The sequence below is a fragment of the Otolemur garnettii genome, unplaced genomic scaffold, assembly GCF_000181295.1.
Source record: "Otolemur garnettii isolate 467f Iridium unplaced genomic scaffold, OtoGar3 scaffold00052, whole genome shotgun sequence".
Taxonomy (NCBI): Eukaryota; Metazoa; Chordata; class Mammalia; order Primates; family Galagidae; genus Otolemur; species Otolemur garnettii.
In genome coordinates, this window is record NW_003852447.1 from 6,327,385 (window position 1) to 6,350,609 (window position 23,225).

The 23,225-nt window shown below is 34.9% G+C and overlaps 1 protein-coding gene across 3 annotated transcripts in view; it reads right to left on the bottom strand.

The window, feature by feature from the left end:
• Positions 1 to 16,654: 16,654 nt before the first annotated feature.
• Positions 16,655 to 23,225, bottom strand: part of ARHGAP5 (Rho GTPase activating protein 5) — a 73,448-nt gene continuing 66,877 nt past the window's right edge. For all 3 annotated transcript variants that reach the window (XM_023514384.1, XM_023514385.1, XM_012806462.2), the window contains one exon: positions 16,655 to 19,568. In XM_023514384.1, coding sequence (XP_023370152.1) covers positions 19,241 to 19,568 — 328 coding nt within the window. In that variant the 3' untranslated portion in view covers positions 16,655 to 19,240. The remainder of the gene's footprint in view (positions 19,569 to 23,225) is intronic.

Sequence of the window (23,225 nt, forward strand, 5' to 3'; positions counted from 1 at the left end):
GAAGAAGGATAAATAAAAGAATTGTAAAATATATGTGGTGAATGTATAGATGATCACTATATAATTCTTTCAACTGTACTGTATCTTTTAAATATTTCCTAGTAAAATATTGGAAAAATAGAAAAAAACCATAGCAGGATATATGAAAAGAAATACATCCTTAGACACATCATACTAAAATAACAAAATACCAAAGACAAAAATAATATTAAGGGCAAATAAAGAAGATAGATAACGTATAAGGAAAACATTACTAGACTGACAGCCAACTTCTCACCAGCTTCAGTGGAAGTAAAAGATAATGGAACATAGTAGTATCTTCAAATCAACTGTGAACCTAGAAATGTATATTTAGTAAAACTATTTTTTAATATAAGTATAAAATAAAGATATTTTCTGATAAACCAAAACTTAGAGGTTCTTCCTAAAACAAGGTCTATAGAATATATTCCAGGAAGAATGAAAATGAACCCAGGAGAAAGGTCTGAAATAAAAGAAGAAATTATCAGACAGTTACCATTCAATAAAAAAAAGAAAAAGAAAAAAAAAAGAAGAAATTATCAGCAAAGAAAATAATTAATATGAGTAAATAAAAATAAATGTTTACTATATAAAATGGTAACAATGATAATTAAAATAAAACTAAAATACTAGAAAACAAACACGTAGTTGAGGTGGGACTGATCTGACTTATAAAGCATTCTAATCTCTTATAATGATTAAGAAGAGTATTGACTAACTTTAGAATGTGTAAAGAAAGCATGTTAATATTTTAAGTATAACACCAGAAGAATATACATAGAATGTAAAAATTTCCACTTAGTAGAGGAGGAAAAATAAACTAAAAAATACAGTCAAAGCTTGGACAGTGCCTGTGTCTCAAAAGGGTAGGGTGCTGTTCCTATATGCTAGAGATGGCTGGTTCAAACGCAGCCTTGGCCAAAAAAAAAAAAAAAAAAAAAAAAACCAACCAACCAACCAAACAAACAAACAAAAAAACATATATATATATATATATATACAGTCAAAACCTAAAGAAGGCAAGAAAAGAAGAAACAGAGAGGGAGAGAAAATGGAGCACATGAAAAGCACAAAATAAAATGGTAAAAATAAATTTAAGAATATAAGTGATTATAAAAATATAAATAGAACTTCACAATCCAAAGACAAAAACGTTGCCTTTGGTTAAAAAATGTATCTCTAGGCTATTTATCGGAGAAACATCTAAAGTTTGAGAATGCATTATAATGAAAACTAAAGGGTATAAGAAAAAAAAAGACATGCTCAGCAAATGTTAACCAAAAGAAAGCAGTGGAGCAATATTAATAATAAACAAAATAGTAAAGCAGAAGGCATAAAGAGGGATAAGGAGAGACATTATAGAATGATAATATTATCTACCAAGAAAGTTTAACAATCATGAACTGTTAGGTATCTAATAAAAGAAATTCAAATTATGTAAAATGAAAACTGACAAAACTTAAAGAAAACTTGGCAAATTCCATATCATGTAGAAGATTTTAACACATTTATCTTGGTAATAAAATACTTAAAATGCTTTAGCAAAACACAGAATTTATTAAATATTTCCAAATAAACAATGATTAAAAACACTATGTATCAAAATTTGTTGAATACAACTAATGTGCTACCCAGGGAAACTTATTTTAAATGTGTATTAGAGAAAAGAAAATAAATTCAATTAAGCCAAGAACATGAAGAACTACAAAAATAACACAATAAACCCAAAGTATATAGAAAGAGGAAATGACAAAGATAAAAGTGGAAATTAATGAAATAGAAAACAAAGACACAATTGGAAGAATCAAAAAGGAAAAGTTTGATTTTTTTTAAACATTAATAAATTGGCAAACTTTTGGTGAAAGTAACGAGGCAAAAAGAGAATAGGCAAAAATAATTATTTAGAATATAAAGGGGAACATTACAGACACCACAAGAATTAAAAAGATAATAGAAATAGATGAACAACTTTGTGTAAGTTTGAAAATTTAGATGAAAGATGCAAATTCATAGAAAAATATTATCAGTCATATCAGATCAATAGATTATAGGATGGTTTAATTTGGAAATTATACCACACCAAAGAAGAAATCTCTTTCAGTTATCATTTACTTTCCTTTTTTTTTTTTTTTTTTTAAGAGATGGAGTTTTGCCATCTTGCCAGGCTGGAGTGCAGTGGCATGATCATAGCTTTTAGTGGTCTCCAACTCCTGGGCTCAGGAGATCCTCTTGCCTTAGTCTCTCAAGTAGCTGGGACTACAAGTGCAAACCACTAGGCGCAGATAATTGGTCTTGCTGTGTTGCCCAGGCTGGTCTCCATACTCTGGGCCTCAAGCAATCCTCCCATCTCAGCCTCCCAAGTCATTGGGATTATAGGTGAAAACCACCATGCCAGGCCATCTTTCAGGTATTTAAATGATTCTCCCAAGTTTGGTTTGAATATTTCCTGACCAGAACAGGAAGGATTGACTGAATTCTCAAGTTTTATGCTAAGCCTCTAATACTATCTGAAGGTAGGAGTGAGGCAGGAAAGGACAAAATGTCAGCACCCCATCAACTATTGAAAGCAATATGAGAATTATATTAGAATCTGCTCACTGCTCATTTCATTTTCATTATTTTGTGGAACTCCAGAAATTAAAAAGTTTCAGCCTTGACTTTGGAGTTGGATTATTTCCAATGTGATTAAAACTGGAGCAGTATCAACTTTGCAGGCTTACCTCCCACTTCCTGGTACAGTAAGAATTCATAACACTGTGGACTTTTCCTTTCTCACATGACTGATAGTTTACATAACCTCTGCTCCATTAATAAATCAAATGATTGAGAAGCAGATGAGATTGTGCAAAACTTAGGTTTTTAAGAGGGATTCAAATCTAGGGTTCAAATCTACCACATATTTTGTATGGTTGTATAAAAATAGGATTATTGACAGATTTACTAAGCCCAATACAGAAGCATGCAAACTGTTAAGTTCTTGTTCCTTCCCCTTCTCAGTGTTGGTTGGTGGAGATAACATGTTTCTAAGTGGATCTAATTTATATAAGACGAAAATTCTTCTCCTAGGATCTGGCTTAGGAAGTTCCAAATATCATATGCCTAATAATCCTATTGATTGGACAAAAGATTCAGTTTCAAGAAATTTTGCATTTTTGGTGCATCACACTTCCTGGGAGCCTGGTTAATATTTTATCTGGTGTTATTAGAAAAGAGAATATCCTGCTTTTTAAGTGGCTGTAGAAGAAGACAATAGAAGAGATAGAGGCATGAGTAAAGCAGCTGGCTGCTCCCCCCAGTAGCTCCCCTGTGGGTGTCCTATTAATGTGTGTAAGTATATGGAAAGATACTTTTGTGGATAGTCTGCTTCTGAACTTAAAGAAACATGGGAACTATGTTTTCGGTCTAAACAACTGACTTCCAATAAATTGTTCATATCTGACAAATTAATCTTTAAATAGGTACTGATATTCAACTATATTTAGAGTCTTGAATTTCTAGACCTGTAACTCTCCACATTCATGGTTTTTAAAAAGGTGGAACCTAACCTATTATTGGCTTGTGAAATCACAAACCGCTTAGTAGGATTGCAACTACAATTTGCTGGTTATGATCAATACTAAAAATATAGAGAGAAAATATTAGTGAGCATCACATATAGTAAGAGAAAGTAATGTTTGGGAAATTTTCATGTCTGTTATTTGTGTGAGTACATATATACACACACACATATATATATATATATTTTAAATTTCTTTTAATTTGTCTTTTTCATTTTATTTTATTTTTGGCCAGGGCCGGGTTTGAACCCACCACCTCTGGTATATGGGGCTGATGCCATACTCCTTGAGCCACAGGTGCCACCCCTGTGTGAGTATATTTGTGTGTGCACACACACACTGGGCCAGGATATCCAAAATTTTAATATTTCTTTTTCTAGGTCTTGGTCAATATGAGACTGAACGCTGCTACTCTTCCCTTTATACCAGGGAAGGGTATGTATTGTGAGATTTCAGAACCACAGCACATCCTGTCTTGTGGTTTTAAAATCCCACAACACATACCTCACACACATGGTAGTCAGTTTTCAGTTGTCAAGTTTGTTTGTAAGCCCATTTTGGGGGAGCCTAGAATACATCATACAAGAGAAAGACCCATCAAATCAGCCTGCAAAAGCCTCTTTAACCTACAAGGTACTATCACAAAGTACTGAACACCCATCCAGAACCACATGTGACAATGTTCTGCAGGGACAATGCAATCATTCTCAGTTGATGAAGGGAAAGACTCACTAACCTGGTGATGACCTTGGTTAAAGCAGTCATGTCTCTGGACTCAGCTGCTTGAAAGGTGAAATGTCGAGGATCTTTAAGATTTCTTCTGAAGAATATGACAATCCAACGTTTCCCATTACTGCAGCCTTCCTCCCTTCAATGGAGTAGGGATTGTGGGTGGAGTGGAAGAGCACAAATTTACAGCATTAGTTATGAGCCACTTCTTACATGCTCTCTCATTAGTTAGATTTCTTCACTGTTTGCTGTCCCGGAAAAATTCTGAGTTTTCTTATGATCAAGACAACATATATCTTACTCAAGAGATGATTGCCTAATATAGAGAATCACAAAATACTTTTGGATTGTGATACTTTTAAATTTTTCTTGTATTTAACTAGGGTTATCATTGTAGATTGGGAAAACGAAAATTAAAGTGCCATGTATGAAGATTTGAAGTTCGCTGAAAGCAAGGAGTTGGGAAGGCTAAAATAAAAAAATAAATAAATAAAATTTAAAAAGGAGGGGAAGAATAAGAACAAAGAAGATGAGGGAAAACTCTGCCAAGCTCCAGACTGGCTGGTATTTCCTGTTTGAGAGCAGATGGTTATAAAGAGATAGCATGCCTTGTGGTTTGTTACAAGATTAAGAATTCATCCTGATTTGGCCATGGGCTCACTGTGATAAATGATGCATTTGAGTTTTTAACATGAATGTATGCCTTATAAACTTTGAGTCCTGGACTCCGGAATTTATTGCCTATGACAGAGTCTCAGCTTCTAATGTCATAGAATAGGTACATTTAGCTCTCCAGACACTGTTAAAAAGAACTAATACTCATCATTTGCTGTTACTGAAGCTATCTAAACCCCATAGCCAGGGTCATTTAGCTTTCTCCTACAGATTCAGCTTTGCCCCCAACTCAAGAGTGGGTGAATGAAGAAACCTCAGAGCTAACATTCATCAGCTCCAAATTAAGCCAGTGTTGTAGATTGTCCTACCCCAAACTCTCCATAGCTTCCAAAAAGTAGGGACACATGTAGTTCCTTGCTATTAAACAGTCCCATACCAGTGATTGGAAGGGGGTCAGGCATGGCTTGTTTTTGCATGTCCCTGGCCCACTGTCCCACACTGGTTTGAGATCATTGAAGCCATTGCCTGAATTAGTTCAAATAGAATGCATTGTGTCATTTCTTTGATTTTATGCTCTTCTATTCTGTGATTTGGGTCTTATCTTACCCTTGTTAATACTCTGGGGTACTGGAATCCTGCCTGTAAATCTGAGGCCCGTGACTACATGTGTCTTTTCTCAGAGGTCTATGCTTCGCTTGATCAGATTACTACCTACAACCACCCCCAGTCTCTTCAAATGCATCATTCCGGTGTCTCTTGTTTGTACCCCTTCAAAACACCTGCCCTAAGCAGCAGTCATGGTAAGCAGTAATCACCGATGACTGAGGCTTAGCCTCCCCTGCTTCAGGTTCCTACTTGCCTACTAGGGTGACCAACCATCCTGGTTTGCCTACCACTGAGAGGTTTTCTGGTATATGGGGCTTTCAATGCTAAAACCAGGGAAGTCTTGGGGCTGCAAGTCCCCAGATGGTGGTCCTGTTGAGGTTCTAGGGATAGAAAAAGATAAACCCACACCTGGAATTTAATGTCTATATGCTTGTGAGAATGAACCTCCAGAACAGAAGAGGCCAAATTTAATCAAAATCCCAGCATGAAGTTGACTGGTTCCCTAGGAACAGCACCACATTAGACGGCCACCTTTGGTGTCACTTGCTGGTAGACTGAATATTCAGAGTAGCTTATCAGCCTGACTCAGTAGCTAGATCAGCCCTGTAAGTGAGAATCATGCTATTGGGCCCATAAATAGCCTTCATCACTGACTCAGTGTGCTCTGCTCATGAGCTCATTGTGCCACAGGGGTGATGATGACAGAGGCTAGTTAATTGGCTGAGTCATCTCATCTGTGTGGTTGATTAGTGCCTTGTCCATTATGGGCATTACTATATCACACAAAGATTCATACTTAATGCTCATTCCCATATGGCCATCTATATGCCTCCCCCAAACCTTTAGTAATGATTTTCTAGTCCTTTCTCTTCCAAGCTCCTGACCAGTCTGCCAGGTTATTTGCCATGCACTGCCTTGTAAGACCTTAGATGTTCCCACCTCAGGCTACTTCTCCTACTACACAAGTGGTTGACCAGGAGCACTCCTGTAGCTCCATTCATTGAGAACATTTTCCTTCACCACTGTTTTCAAGGCCACCCCTGAGACTATCAAAATTTGGTATTCTTTTATGTTATGGTCAGTTAGATACAGCCACAAGAGGAGACACAGGAGAGACTCAGAAAAGCGAACTTTATTACACTAATAAGACCTAGAAGTAGAAGACACAGCATGTCATGCAGGGCCACCCTCCTAACACCAGGGTGATCAGGAGGCAGAAAACAGGAGTGAGGGAAAAGCATTAGGTCAGAATCTTTATTGGGTTTTCCTTGGGAAAGGTGAGGTAGGACAGGATGAACAGTTTAGGATTGGCTTGGTGGAGTCATTTTAGTGGGCTCTAAGCTATTGGGGTGGTTAGGGCAGAGGAATATTGTTTCCTGGGGTGTATGGGCCAGATAGAAGAGGTATGGCTCTGGATTGATTAGTTTGCATGTGGAAGACATGCTCCCAACTTGTAAATCAAGCTTGAGTGTTTTTCCCCCTCCTTTACCCATGAGAGGCCCCTCATACAACATAGGAGTGAATTGAGTGAGGTAAACACATGCGACTTAGGTAGACGATATAAGACTCTATCAGCTTAGTAGCTTACCTGCACCCTCTTGTCCTGCTCAGAGGCAATCTCAGATGTACCATTTCTATTTCCCAACAGATTGCTGCTGGGCCTACCTGTTTTTATGAGTTGATGGGTCTGACAGAACCCACTTGTTATGGGCTGCTCTAGATGTATGCTCAAATGTTCCTAGGATACTGGAGAATTTAGAGGTGTCTACACAGCATTAATCCTCTTGATCATCCACCCATATGTCCCCATTTTATTTTATGGGGTTCCTGGACATGGACTTTAGTGTAACAGATTTTATTTGTTTTAGCATTTAATTTTCTTTGAAAGTCTGTGACCCTAAATATATTAAAGCCCAAGTTTGCTCCTTAGCTGTTTTACTCTCCCACTGCAGGAGATAAGACCCTCTTTGTAATTTGCTAAAGGCTCTTAGCCTTTAAGTGTTTGTTTCACTTCCAGTTTCTCACTCTCCCTTTGTAGAGCCAATTACCTATAATAGCTGGCCAATCTTATTGAACTTGTATCCTTCACTCTCTATGTCCTTCGAGCACCTGAGTCATTGCATCAAACAAGGTATTCTCCTGCATTGGGATGTTTTCCTAAGTCAACACTGGTGAAAGTAGGCTGCCAACTCCTATCAGGGACTATTCATACTAAACATACCACTTGAGATGGGGTCTCCCTTGCCAGCTGGGTAGTAAGTGATCCAGATCCCCAAATCCCATCGTACAACCTGCTTTTTCAGATCACTCCTGATACCAACTTTGAAGCAGACAACAAGGTTGAGTTAGCAGTATAAGAGATATACTTGTAACAATCTGTGAAAGATAAAAATGAGAAGTGGAAATAGTTAGCAAAAACCTTTAGACCACAATGTAAGACTGAAACCTGTGAAACTAAAAATTGGGAAGGGAGAATTGGTAAGAGCCTCAGACTGCAGTGCAGCTCTGAGAAAGTCTTGGCCAACCCAACAGGAACTTAAGTATAAGGGTGATCCATAGGTAAGACCTGGTGGGCAGAAATGGCTAGACCCTAGTATCTGTCCCAGTCTTGCCCCATGTTTGATGATCAGCCAAAGGTGCCCAAGGAGAGTGTGTCTTGAGTTTAAATGCTGCATTCACTTCTAAAAGGGCTGTAGCTGAAGATTGTCAATCCTAGAGAAAATTCTTTGTCAAAAGGAGATTTGAGGGTGGCTCCTATGGCTCAAAGGAATAGGGCGCCGGCCCCATATACTGGGAGATAGTGGGTTCAAACCCAGCCTTGGCCAAAAATTGCAAAAAAAAAAAAAAAAAAAAAAAAAGATTTGAGTAGTGCACTTCCATTGCTCCCACATAGATGTGGTTTTGAACTGAGAATGGGACTCTAGTGCAAAGGTAGTTGATGAGATGGGGACTACTCACTCACACAGTTGAATTAGGTCATCTGCCCCCATGATAGCCCTGTAAGACTGGTCCTGGTTCATCTGACCTTATGACTTGATAGATCTGAAAGAACTAAGCTCATCATAGGTAATTCTAGCTATATGGTCATGTGATATAGCCCATGATAATGCTGTATTTTCCAGGGCTGAGAAGCATGTCAGGAGCTGTTTTCTGAAAGGTAATTCTCTGTTGCAGATGGCACAAGCTACTCCAGAACTCTAGTGTATATTGTAATTTTCCTGTTGGAGACTGCCATAAACTCCCATACTATTGTACATGCTGGCATATGGGCTTTTCTAGTGATATAGCTAACTCTCCTTATTTGTATTTTCAATGATATGAGTATGGCTTTATTCTACACATTTATTTTCTATTTCCTTAGTTTTTACTCTTTTCTCCCTCCTGATAATTTATTCAGATTTTCTTTTGTATGCATTCAAAACCATAAATTCTTCAAGCATGAGTATAGCTACTTCCACATTTTTAACATCACAGATTTTTTCAATTCAAAATAGTTTTCATTTTGGTTTAACTCATAATTTATAAGCATATACTTAATTTCCAAGCCTGTTTTACCTTCTTGTTGCAGATTTTATCTTACTACTATGTGACCAGAGAACTCTGTAGTTTTTTTCTTTTCTTTTTTTTAGATAGTTTCACTCTGTTTCTCAGGCTAGAGCAGTGGTTCTCAATCTTCCTAATACTGCAGCCCTTTAATACAGTCTCTGTGGTTGTGACCCAAAGGTTGAGAACTGCTGGGCTAGAGTATTGTGGTGTCATAGCTCACAGCAACCTCAAACTCGTGGGCTCAAGTGCTCCTCTTGCCTCAGCCTCCTAAGTAACTGGGACCACAGGCACCTGCCATAATGCCTGGCTATTTTTTAGAAATAGTGTCTCACTCTTACTCAGGCTGGTCTTGAACTCCTGAGCTCAGACAATCCACCTGCCTTGGCCTTCCATTGTGCTAGGATTATAGGCATGAGCCACTATGCCCTGTCATGTAGATGTTTATATTGATATATATTTCACATACTTATGTGGTACATGTATTTGTTATATACATAGAATGTGTAATAGCCAATTCTAGGCATTGGGGTTTCCATCACCTTGAGTATATGTTGGAAACATTTCAATTATCTTCTAGCTACTTGGAAATATACATCATTGCTAACTATAGTCACTCTACTATGCTATTGAACATTAGAACTTACTTTTAACTATATGTTTATACCCATTAACAAACCTGTCTTTATTCTTCTTCCCTACCCACACACCATTCCCAGCTTCTGGTATCTATCATCCCATTCCTTACCTCCATGAGATCAACTTTTTTTTAGCTCCCACACATGAGTGAGAGTATGTGGTATTTTTTCTTTCTGTGCCTGACTTATTTCACTTAACATGATGACCATCAATTCCATCCACGTTGCCTGCAAATGGTATTTCATTCTTTTTTTATGGCTAAACAGTATCCCATTGTGTATACGTACACATTTCCTTTATCCACTCCTCTCTTAGTGGACACTTAGATTGATTCTACATCTTTGTTATTGTGCTATTATAGTGCAACAATAAACATGTATGTGCTGGTGTCATTCTGATATAATTTCTCTTCCTTTGAACAAACATCAGATAGTAGGATTGTTAGATCATAATAGTTCTATTTTTAGAGTTTTTTTTAAAAGAAATCTCCATACTGTTTTCCATAGTGCTTATACTAATTTACATTCTCACCAAGAGTGTATAAGGGCTCCCTTTTCTTCATACCCTTGCTAGCATCTTTTTTCTTTGATTTGCATTTCCATGACTAATCATGTTCTGCATCTTGTCATATACCTGCTGGCCGTTGTTTTCTTTTAAGAAATTTCTATTCATGTATTCTTATTGTTGAATTCTTTGTATAGTCTGGTTATTAGCCCCTTGTCAGATGAAGAATTTGTAAATATTTTCTCCCATTCAACATATTGTCTCTTCACACTGTTACTGTTATTTCCTTTGCTGTGCCTGTTTTAGTTTAATAAAACTCCCCCATTTGTCTATTTTTGTTTTTGTTGTATTTTGAGGTCTTAGCCATAAATTCTTTGCCTACATCAATGTCCTAGTATCTTTTCTTCAAAAAAACTGTATATTTTAATACTGTAAAATTTGTTAAGATTTGCTTTGTGGTTCAGGATTTGTTCAATTTTTATGTTTTTAATGGAAATAGCTAGTTATTAGGATGCAGTGTCTAACATGCAGAGTGTCAAAGAACTCATACACATTTTATGAAAACTGAGTCTCACTATGTCACCCTTGGTAGAGTGCCATAGCGTCAAACCCACCAACCTCAGTGCATGTGGTTGGGGGGTGGGGTGGGGGGTGGTGCCAAAACCACTGTGCTACAGGCACTGAGTCTTGGCTTCTGTTTTGACTGAGAAAGTAGCTTTTAGTATTAAGTGGGATACTCTTTAAGGTAATTTTTTCTTTGGTTGCTTTTAAGATTTTTCAGTATGATATACCGAGGTATGGGTTTTTCCTTCTTGCTTGGGATTGATACTTATTTTTTTATGTTGCCCTCAGTACAATGCAGTGGCTTTACAGCTCAAAGCGACCTCCAACTCTTGGGCTCAAGCAATTTCTTGCCTCAGTCTCCCTTGTAACTGGGACTACAGGTGCTGACAAACCTTTTTGAATCAGTTGCTTACCTTGATAACTGTGGAAAGATCTCAACAATTATCCATTAAGACACTGATACTGCTTTTGCTTCTCTCTGCTTTTTCTAGATTACTCAGTTAAATTTATGATAGACTTTTCTTATCTTCTACATTTTCTATTTTTTCAGTTCTTGTTATTTTCTTTTGACCAGTCTTTCAGTGCATGAATTGTCTTCAACTGAGTAATCTGCTATATGCACATTGAGTACTTTTTGAGAGTCTCACTGATGCCAAAGTCTCCCCCAGTAGTTGGACTACAGGTGTGAGCCACCACACCTGGTTAATTTTTCTATTTTTAGTAGAGATGGGGATTCATTCTTTCTTAGGCTGGTTCTGAGCTCAAGCAATCCACCTGTCTCTGCCTCCCAGTGTTAGAATTACAGCCATGAGTCACTGTGCCGGCCCATCGTTGAGTTTAGTTCATGTTCAGCTCTATTTTCTGTTTTTCATTAAAAATGTTTATTTTTGTGGTTACAACAGAAATTACAACATACATTTGCAAAGTAATTTTACTTTTCCAGTTACCTGCTAAATTCATGATTTTAATCTCTTTGGACTAAGTATATCAATATCTGTGTTTTGTCAGTTTTAACTCATGATGTCTTTTCTCCACACATGCCTAGTTATTTTGTGATAAGACATCATATTCTCAAAACTGTAGAAATACTTTGAGAGGTCTTACACTCCAATTCCTGGTCCCTAGTACCTTCAGAAAGTTGAGCATTTTTTCTCTCCCAACTTTTGACTTTAATTCTGCACTATCTTGCAAACTTCCTAATGACTTTCAAATTCATTTTTTGAAACAATTTTTCCTAGATGCCTTCAGGTGGGTTGGTCCAAATCTCCTGTAACAAGGGCATCCCTTCTTCTAGGTATATGGGAACCTGGTTTTCTGTAAGATGCTTTGAGAAAGGTCTAGATACCTGATTACTGTGATTAAGAAAACAACAAAAACTTGTATAACCAAATTTAGCTTCTTTTATTTTAAATTCCATTTGAGTATTATGTTCACATAGAATGCTTGAGGTCACACAGACCAATCTTGGTACAATGAAGTAGGGGACTATGCAAGGAAGTGAGTACCAGGAGCTAGGACCACTGGAGGCTATCTTGGAGACTGGCTCCATTCAGTAAGCAAGTTTGACTTGTCAGCAACAGACTTTTCACACTCAAAATCTAACAGTGTCTCTTTCCAGTATGAAATTTTGATGTACACTGAGTTGTGACTTCTGGGTGAAGGCTTTTCCACGGTCACTGCATTCATATAGCTTCCTGCTGGTGTGAACTCTCTGATGTACAATCATACTGATTTACAGGTGAAGGCCTTTTCATATTCAGTACATTTACAGGTCTCTCCAGGGTGAGCTTTATGGCAGACAGAGAAATGTGATCTTTTGGTGACCCCCTGCCTCTATATTTAACGCTTTATATACAACTTACCACTGGGCCATGTCCTCATAATGACTTATGATATTTTCAACTAAAAATGGATTATTTGTTAATAACCCTGCTGTAAATTGAGGGGTGTAATGAATGCATATGGCCTTCATATCACTGTAAAGCTGAAAAATCCTGAGTCAAGCCATGATAAGTTGGGGACTGCCATCGCGGTAAGATTTCCCTCCTGAATGTTTGCTGATCCTCATTCAGGTGTGACTTGAAAGAAGTTCCCACAACTACTACAAGTTTCTTTTCATTTTGAATTTTCTGACCTTCAATCAGATTTACCCTCTGAATAAAGGCCTGTTCATAATCAGTAGGTTTACAGTTTCACTCCTATTATCAACTCTCCCAGGAAACCTAAGTACTGAATGGTAAATAAGGCCTATACCTAGGAGAGAACATCCATTAAGTGACTGTCACATACTTTTATATCCAAATATAATTTTGATATTTGGGGGTTTAGAAGTATTAATAATTTCATTAATCTAGGACCACAATTTGAAATAATTACTATGTGGTCATGATTAATGTATAGAATGTGGAGAAGCAATTACTGCCTTCAAAACTCTTTAAATCATCCTGAAGAATAGAAACATTGCTGTTGAAAATAATTGGGTTCTTATGTATACAATCATATTAATAGTCTTACCTCTCGATGTACTGTTTTTATAAGGTAATAAAGAATGATTTTACATAGTTCCCCTATTACTAAATAAACTGAAAAAGATAATGTTCTTTGGGAAAAAGGGTGATATAGAGAATAATTATCATCCTTTGTAAAAATTTACTCCAACCTATATTATTTTGAATAAAGCTAGCATAAATTATTCCACACAGATGAAAATTGGAGGATTTAATTGTACTAACAATCAATGCCAGAGATCAACTATAGTCTGTGGGCCAAATCTGGTCCACTGCTTGTTTTCTGTAAACACAACTTTATTGGAACACAGTTATGCTCCTTTATTTCTGTATTGTTTATGGCTATTTGTGCACTACAACAGCAGTTGAGAAGTGCCACAGAGATCATATGGCCCTGCAAAGCCTAAGAAATTTACTATCTGTCTTTTCTCAGAAAAATTCACAAAAATAACATTAAATTTAAAAAAGATTTTAAAGTAACACCACAACAGGAATTTTGTAATTAAAGTACTGGATAAAGTATATTTTAGTTTGTATTGTAAAAGTACGCTGCTAACAATGGTTTCTCTTATATCAAATACTACAAACCAAAAAACATTTGAGCAGCTATGACTCTAATTCCTAACAACTAAAAAACCAAGAACTGAAATTTCCAAGTAAATATCAGAGAATTATCTAAAGACTATGTTCTCTTAGAAAGGTATTTTTTCTTTTTTTTTTTGCGACAGAAGCTCAAGCTGTCGCCCTGGGTAGAGTACCATGGCATCACAGCTCACAGCAACCTCCAACTCCTGGGCTTAAGTGCTTCTCTTGCCTCGGCCTCCTAAGTAGCTGGGACTACAGGCACCCACCACAACGCCCGGCTATTTTTTGGTTGTAGTTGTCATTGCTGTTTGGCAGGCTTGGCCTGGATTCGAACCCACCAGCTCTGGTGTATGTGGCTAGTTGGTGCCTTAGCTGCTTGAGCTACAGGTGCTGAGCTAAGATAGCTAGGTACTTTTTTATCCTTTCACCTACACATTTAAAAATAACCCAAGTGCTACACAAACATAATAGGATAGTGTGTTTTGCTTCTGATTTTACTGATCACTTGAGAGAATTAAATATAAATCTGCCTCTTAAGACATTTATTTGGTCAAATGAAATACTAAAAATAAGAATCAGGAGAAAAAATATACTTAAAGCACCAAATTTAAAGCTGATAAAATATTTCAAGAAATCAAAGTACCTAGAAAATATTAAATCATTAGGACAAAACATTCACAGTTCCAGGTCACAAGACAATGATCTGGTGAGCAAATACAGATACAGAATTAAAATGAACCTGAAGGAATTAGTAAAGCAATAAATAAATAGGTCAATTTTAAACCCATTCACATGTTCAAATAAAATTTAATGTAAAAATCTGAAAAATGTTAAAACACTAAGAAAATCTTAACTAAATATTAAGAAAACTATTAGGACATCATTAAATTGCTCACAATAACTTTTACCATTTGAGAGAAATAAGAATGAACAGAAAATCTACACTGGGAGAATAAATTAAGTATTAAGTTGTTTCTCTGCAAATTCTTTGATAGCTATTCACAAAGTGTATATACTGCAATTCTTAGTATGCCTAACTATAGATAAACATGACTAAACCAGAACTGCCAGCACCACATTTGTTTCTAAGGTTTATAATTTTATATATTTGGTAGTATCTAAAATTTGACTATAATTAAGTAGGTTTTCAAAATCATTCTTACTATCTGCAAAATTTCCCTGAAAAACAAACATCATACAATTTAAGATGCGAATATGAGATTCTGTGGGTCTCTCTACCCCTTTTCCCCCTTATAAAAAACTAATGGAGGAAAATATGGGGTTATGCACATAGGAATGATGAGGTGTAACTAATGGTATAAATTCCTGAAAGTTCACTGATTAGATTTCAACCAGTTTAAAAAGACCATGCTACTCAGCTCACATCAAGTGACTGGATGCTGGAACACGAAATGTTATTAATGTTTGTACAGTCTTTTCAAGCACACACTCTACCATAAGAAAATGATTCTGAAGAGTTGTCCCTTCCCTTATTAAATCTAAGAATATTTTATTTTCAGATCTCTGATATACCAAAAAGGCTAAGAATTTTAAGAGTTTCAGTACAGTAAAAAAAAAGAAAAAAAAAATTAAACATGTCCTATATATATTGAAACAAATCAGAAACTATTTAGCCTAAGAATAAAATTATTTACTTAAAAATTATTAAATTCAAGATAAACACAAAGATTCAAGTCAAACAGACCTCACCAGATCCATGTAATCTGACAACATACACCTATAAAGTTTGGCTTACTATTTACAAACCATGAAGAGAAAACAAAAATATATTCTTTGACGTTAGCAGCTCTGCTGTAAGTAGAATAGGCTTCAAAATATTTCCAGTGGCTCAAGACAGTGTCTAGACAAATCTCAAAACTCAGATGTAACATCTGAGTCTTAGAATTCTGTGCATTGTTTTTCCCAACCATTTTAAAAATCCAATTTTCCTCTACTTGCATCCAGAATGAATTTTGGATATCCTTTCATGGTGCAATGGAAGCTCAATAATATATCTCCCTAATAAAATTTTCATCATACTGATATAAATTTATTTTTCACATTATACTTGAAAAAAATTAGCTGATTTTTACCAATAATATGGTAAAAATGGAGGCAACTTTAACTTAAAATCACACAGCTTCTTAATGTTTTATTCATAGCATTCTTTATACATCAGAAGCTTCACTAATATTTAATTTACTGCAGCATCCTGTGGGTGAAGCACAAAATTACATTAATTATAAACAAAGAAACAAAGCACTTTTAACTTTTAAAAATTATATATATATATTTATATCCAGTTGACAAATAGCATCACAATTATCACTGTATAAAAAACTAAAAATCACCATGGAAGCTAAGGCCTAAGTTCTTATTCCAATTGTTCCCTTTTGTTTTTACCTAGGAGATATTAGAAATTAAGATTCCAGTACCTCAAACAAACAGAAAAACCCAAGTCTACATTATTTACATACAGTATGGAAAATAAAAGCTGCTTTCTGGCTAACTTAGATTGCTGTTACCTACAGTATTTACATCATAAATGTTAGGGGGAAAAAGCACTACTAACAAATACCATTTTGAGCGGAAAAAAAGTGTGTCTGGAATTTTGTTAATTAGTTGTAGACTTAGTGTCTGTTGGAATAGAATTTGATTTCTAATAAATCTATTGCAAATTTGAAACAGTATCACTATGCTTCTTTATATTACTAATCTAGATCCTGTTAAATTCAATATTATAATAACTATAAGATCTAAACCTTAAATGAAACAATAGTGACATGTGTACATGGAATTTTATTCAATATTGTAAAACATAATTCCTTGTTTACCCCTAAGTATGTGACTATCTACTATTCTTTTACTCCTTTAAGAACTCTCATATGATATATTCCTAAACAGTGAAACTTTCCAGTAACTTATCAGAAAAAAGTTTAATATCATTATTCTGTTCTTAGAATTATTTTTCTAATATTTAAAAACATTTAAACCCTTTGTAAAAACAAACACAATCAATTCAGTGTAACAGACTGAGCTTTAAACCATACTTTAATTTTCAATAACTGTAACCTACTCGTCAATTGAACCAAATGTAAAATATATAAATGGCTCACTACGAAGTGTGTCAAATCAAAGATAGGATGCATTAAAAAGTGGAGCTAAATTTGGGGGAAGATACAAGATGGTTAATGTGAAAAATGGTAAATGCTAGTTATAATAACAAAAATGATACTAAATGCAGGTGAACATTAAATTAACACAGTATAAAAGAGAATAGCTTAAATAAGCTGAGATTCACATATTACAACAGCAAAGTTATGACAGAATGAACTGAAGACACAAATAGTTCTGAAAATTCTCTTTTCAGCCTACTGCCAATAGAAATAGTCAGGCTTATTTTCCTGTACATAGTTTGATGCTTTGTCTATACCATATATAGTAGAAAAATAAATTCTTTAGCAACCTAGAAACAGTTATAAAACTCTTAAAGTTTAATTTTCTTTGCCAGACATGCCAATGTTAAACTGACAGCTATAAATTAAAGCTATATAGACAACAGGTATAAGTAATATAGAACAGTTAAGAATACTACATTTACCGGATTTTTTTTTTTAAATTACTGTACTTTCTTATTTCCTGTGTGCTTTGCATTAGGAATAATAGGGACTTTGTTTTCTTAGAAAAGATAACATGTAAGAGTATAACACAAATAAGATAATTTATAATATACATGTACTTCAACAGCAGCCTGGTTCATGTCGACATCTTGGTTTAGAAGTTTAAAATTGGAAGTATAATACCTAGGACATAACAGTTGGGAAAGGTAATATTTATTTTAGAAAAAAATGGAGCAAATCAAACTCTTAGGAGCCTTGAATCTCAAAATTATCTATTTACTATACACATAAGATAACCTTAAAATTGCAGTATGAATGAAGATTACAACATTGACCAAGAATTTTTTCTTTACTATACAAAATATAACCTAGCAGTGGAAAACAAACCATTCTTTTCCTTTCCAGAAAAAAGTGGCATGTTTGATAATGAAAGAATTTTGAATAAAGCAAAATTTACCTGTGCCACCTATTCTGATATTTTTATCCATATTTTAGTGTTCTGATTATGTCTTCACTATTAAAATGTTTACCCCGAAAAGCAGCATTTATATAGCAACTCTGGTACCAACATCAAAGGAAAAGATTGACTTAAAAATGGTACAAAAACCATTTTGGATTTTAGTACAACATATCAGAGAAAAGAATATGAATACAAGTTTGTAATATACACACTTCAAAGAGTCTGTCAGTACCCAAAGTATTTTTATTGCTATATTAGCAATGGATTTTGGGGGATATATATTTTTAAGGGCCACATAAAAATAGATTCAAGGAATAGATTAAATTGAAGTCCTAGATTAAAATGTCTGGTTTAAAGAATTTTCTACAACAAATTTCATGTTTATGTATGAAAAGTTATAGAACCTTATATGAAAATGTCATGAAGTTTTTTTCTACACTATACTAAATGTATTCCCTAAGAGGGAAAAAATTAAAATATCTAAAATATATTAGATTAAGATTACAAGACCATCATAGATCTTTTGAACATGCATCTGTTTACAGAATTAACAGTATACAAAATGTTTATTTCATTATGTATCATAAAGAAATGAGATGGCAACAACTATCCTTAGCACAACATTATCAACTCACTTTAGCCACAAGCATGTCCTTGTTATGTGTGTAAATGAAACAGGTTCATTTGTCCATCATCATCATCAAATCATCCACAGGTTTTACTTAAAAATAAAGATGAAGGTGAAAAAATGTGAAATATGTTAAGTGATTTTTTTTCTTTCAAACAACATCCCAAGCATGGCATAAGTAATCTAAAATTGTACTCAACTGGGCTTTTAGTTATCTATACTGACTGCTAGAATGTAAATTAAGTTGCCCAAATTAGCACATCAAATAACAAAACCAGCCAAAAAGCAGGCTGAAAAGCATTAATTATATATGTGAGTTTTTAAATCATTTAATTTCTATAGAAAAATTGTATTCACAATATAATGTGACAGAAAATGCCACAGGAATGATATACTGATTGCAATAAGGTTGCATGCAGCAGCAGTTTTGTATTTTTATAGCTATTTTTGTTATAAAAATTAAACCTCTCCAATCATGCTTGTCACATGGTCTTAGAATTGCAATGTAAGTGAATAAGGAATACCATATAGTTCAAAGAGAAAAATGTCATTTTGAATGTGAATTATCTGTATGAAACATGAAGTATACTACTGAACCCTGAAACATGCATGTCTATATTTGCTTTTTGTTCAATTCCAGGCTGTTTGCAATCACTTTCTACTCATATAATACCGAGAGGATCCGTCTGTAATTGTGGTTGTATCAGCTGAGGTTGCAATGGCGGTGGTAACTGAAGTGGTACCATTGGTTCCACCAACTGTCCTGGGTTTGAAGGTGGTGGAGGAGCCACGATGTTCGTGGTTTCTACAATTTCTCCATTGTAAAAGAAAAACTGACACTGCTGAATGAATGTTTCAACAACAGATTGATGAATCTTAGTGGTAGACAGAAACTCTCGATTTTCAAAATCAGGTCTCATCAATGTTGGCCAAAAACAGATGGACAAGTTGTCTGCTGTCATTAGGTTGATTTTATTTTGCTGACTAACCCTGAAATTATGAAAGAAAAAAAAAAACTTAGAAAAATCAAAACTCATTACATCTTTATTGAGCATTCTACATTCATCTAGTCATCCCTTGCTTTGCATGGGGATTGATTGGTTCCAGGATCCCTGAAGAAACCAAATCCAAGGATGCTCAAGGCCTTTTATGTAAAATGGTATAGAATAGCAGTTCTCAACCTGTGGGTCATGACCCCTTTGTAACAATGAAAATACATCCTGCATATCAGATATTTACTTTACGATTCTTGACAGTAGCAAAATTACAGTTATGAAGTAGCAATAAAAATAATTTTATCGCTGGGGGTCACCACAACATGAGGAACTGTATTAAAGGGTCATGGCATTAGGAGGCCTTAGGAAGGTTGAGAACCACTGGTATAGGATATGCATATAATTTATGTGTATCATCCTATATACTTTAAATCATTTCTGAATTACTTACATCTAAAATAATGCAAATGCTAAGTGAAATAAAGAATAACAACTGTAGTTCTAAAATGTGCATTTTTAAAATTGTTTTTAATTTCTCTGAATATCTTTGATCCATGGTTGGTTGAATCAGTGAATGTGGAATATGTGGATACAGAGGGCCAACTACTGAACATTGTAAAATAGGAAATAACAGTAAAAATCCATTTCTTATGATAATGAAGTTGCACCCTGGAGTTTACAGCTTTATATATGGAAACATACCTAATTCATATGAATAGAACATTTAATGAGTTTCTGGAAACAGAAACAGGAAATAGTAATCACATATCCAACTTCTTTATTTTTTCATTTCTCATAGTAGTCTAACTATTGTATGTCAATATGACATCTCTTTCAACCAGCTTTGGAAAAATTACTTTATTGTAACTCTACCAGGAGAATTTTTAACCTCAAAAAAATTAGTTTTTAGTATTCCATAAAACAATCATTTTAAACTTTAAGTATCTTGCACATAAATTTCATTTAAAAGATAATATTCAGTTCATAACACATTGTATATTCAAATTCTTACATTTTAACAATAATTTATAATGGTCATACATTAACAGATTTGCATCTAGGCCTTTAAATATGTGAGAAAAAACTTACACCATTCTTGCTTCAATAAGTAAGAAATATAAGAGGCAAATCTTGAACTACATCCCCAAATTATTAAGTTAGGAGTTTATTCAACCCTCTCATTTCACACACAAAGAAATAGTCCAGAAATAGGTGGACAAGAACATCTCAAATGCATAGATCAAAAAAACCCAAAACAAACAAACAAACAAACAAACAAACAAAACACAGAAGTTGCTCATCTGAAGTAAAATACGTGGCCTGAAAACATGTATTTTGTGGTAAGAGTCATTACAATTTGTTAAAAAAGACTAAATTAAAATATTCAAAATAAAATTGATGTTTTGTTAAAAAATGGTTAAGTAGCTACTAGGGCCAGTTTAGTGTCTCTATGCAGTAGAAAATGCTAATAAGTCTCTGGAAATACCTACTAAGTTGAAGGACATAAGAGCATTGGCATCAGGCCTACCTGAAGAGTCAAAAAACACAAAAGGCAAAGTTCTATATTAGTTAGAGATGAGGATGGCCACGTACACCTCCTGCAAGAGGTAATGTTTGAGTTGAATCAAGGGGGAATGAGCATGGGAAGAATGGTGGAATGGGAGAGGAATTCAGTCAAAATAGTGGTTCTTTAGCGTATCTCTGAACCTCCTGAAGGGATAGTTAAAATAGATTAGATTGCATGGCAGTAACTTTTGGTTAACTGGTTTTAGTTTAATATAGTTTATTTGGTGTGCAGTGAAAAAGGAAAAGAAATGTAAAAGTAACTGAAGAAGTTAGAGACACACAGGTCAAACAGTTTGGATTTAATTCTAAGGAAACAGGATGCTATATAATCAGCAGTGATGTTTACGCAAAGATCTTTTAGGACAATCTTTTGGCGACAGGATCAAGGAAGGATCAGGAAGAAAAGTTGGCAGAGAAAGAGTTCAATTACAACAAAATCAGAGGTCCCTAAATGAGAAACAACAAAGAACTAAAGCAGTGGTGGAAGAATTAGGAGAAAAAATTGACTTGACACTCATTGGATATGGAGTAAAAGGAAATATAACCAAATGATAACTCCACAAGTTAATTTTTGCAATTGCTACAATTCATCAATCATCCATTACACATTTCTTTGTTTTTCTCATATACTAGAAGGTAAGCTCCATGCAATGGGTGACTATTTGGCTCACAGCACTTAGAAGAATACCTGGCACACACAGAGCCCTATACTATTACTCCTTTGCTCTACTCTCCAGCAGATTCCTATACAGAGTGTATGTAAATCATGCAATGTTTCTTCCAATAAGGTAGCATCTCCACCTATCCTCTGCAACAGAACCACAAACATGTTAGCTGAACTCAATAGTGTGCTTAATAAGACTTATATTCTTAAGCAACAACCTTTTGAGTTAGACATTTTGAAGACTAAGGTTAGTCAATAGATCACTCTTAATAGTTCTATCCTACATGATATGACATCTGTCCCTCTTTCATCTCTGATCTTTCCCCCTTTTTCATTAGCTTCGTCAGGAAGCAATCCTTTCTATACTTAATCTTAGCCAAAAGGCCAAGAAGAGGAAAAAAGCAACCCTTTCTGATCTTATCTCTTCCTATGCTCATTTACTTTGTTCCAAATCACACAGGCCTCTTTGATGTTCCTCAATGCATCAAACATGCTTTTGGCTGTGTTATTTGTTGTAACACCAGAGCCAAATGGTTCTGGAACATGCTAATTATTTAAAATAATTCTGATGAACCTGGATGGAATAGAAACATATTCTTCTTAGTAAAGGATCACAAGAATGGAAAAGCAAGTATCTAATGTATTCAATACTAATCTGAAGCCAGTAGACAAACTAATACACATCCATACAAGAGAAAAACTCAATTCAAGCTGGAGACAGGGAAGATTGATGTGCTCCCACCTAATGAGCACAATGTAAGGGTACACAGCACGTTGTCTGGGTGTGGGACACAAGTACAACAGGTACTTTACCTAACAAATGTAAACACTATAATCTAATCATTTGTACCCTCATATTCATCTGAAATTTAAAAAAAAGAAAAGAATTCTGATGGTGAGCCAGCACTGACTATTTGAACATCCTCTGCCCCCTTCTCCTACTCTCTTTTAATGAAGCCAAATTTTTCTTTCAGCCAGATAGTATGTTCATAAACTATCCCTGTATACCATAAGGTCTCCTATAGTATACTAAACACATCTGTTACCACACTCCCAACCATTTGTATGGTACTATACTTTTCCAAAAAAGAAATTGCATTAATATACTATCATATTATGCATAAGGGAAGAAGATTCGAGAGAAAGGTTATAAAAAATGTTAATATAATTTTATACTGCATTGAAAGCAACAATAAAACTTTAAACAATGGTAGTATTTCTTCTAAAAAGTATAAACTGAAATGCACTTGGTTTTGGCCTTGATTTTATTAGTTAAAAAAACTATAGTTCATTAAAATGCCAGTAGAAAGGTTACAAAGAGTAGACCTTTGAAAAAATTAATACAAATATTAAGAATTCCAATTAGGGCTCAGCGCCTGTGGCTCAAGTGGCTAAGGCGCCAGCCACATACACCTAAGGTGG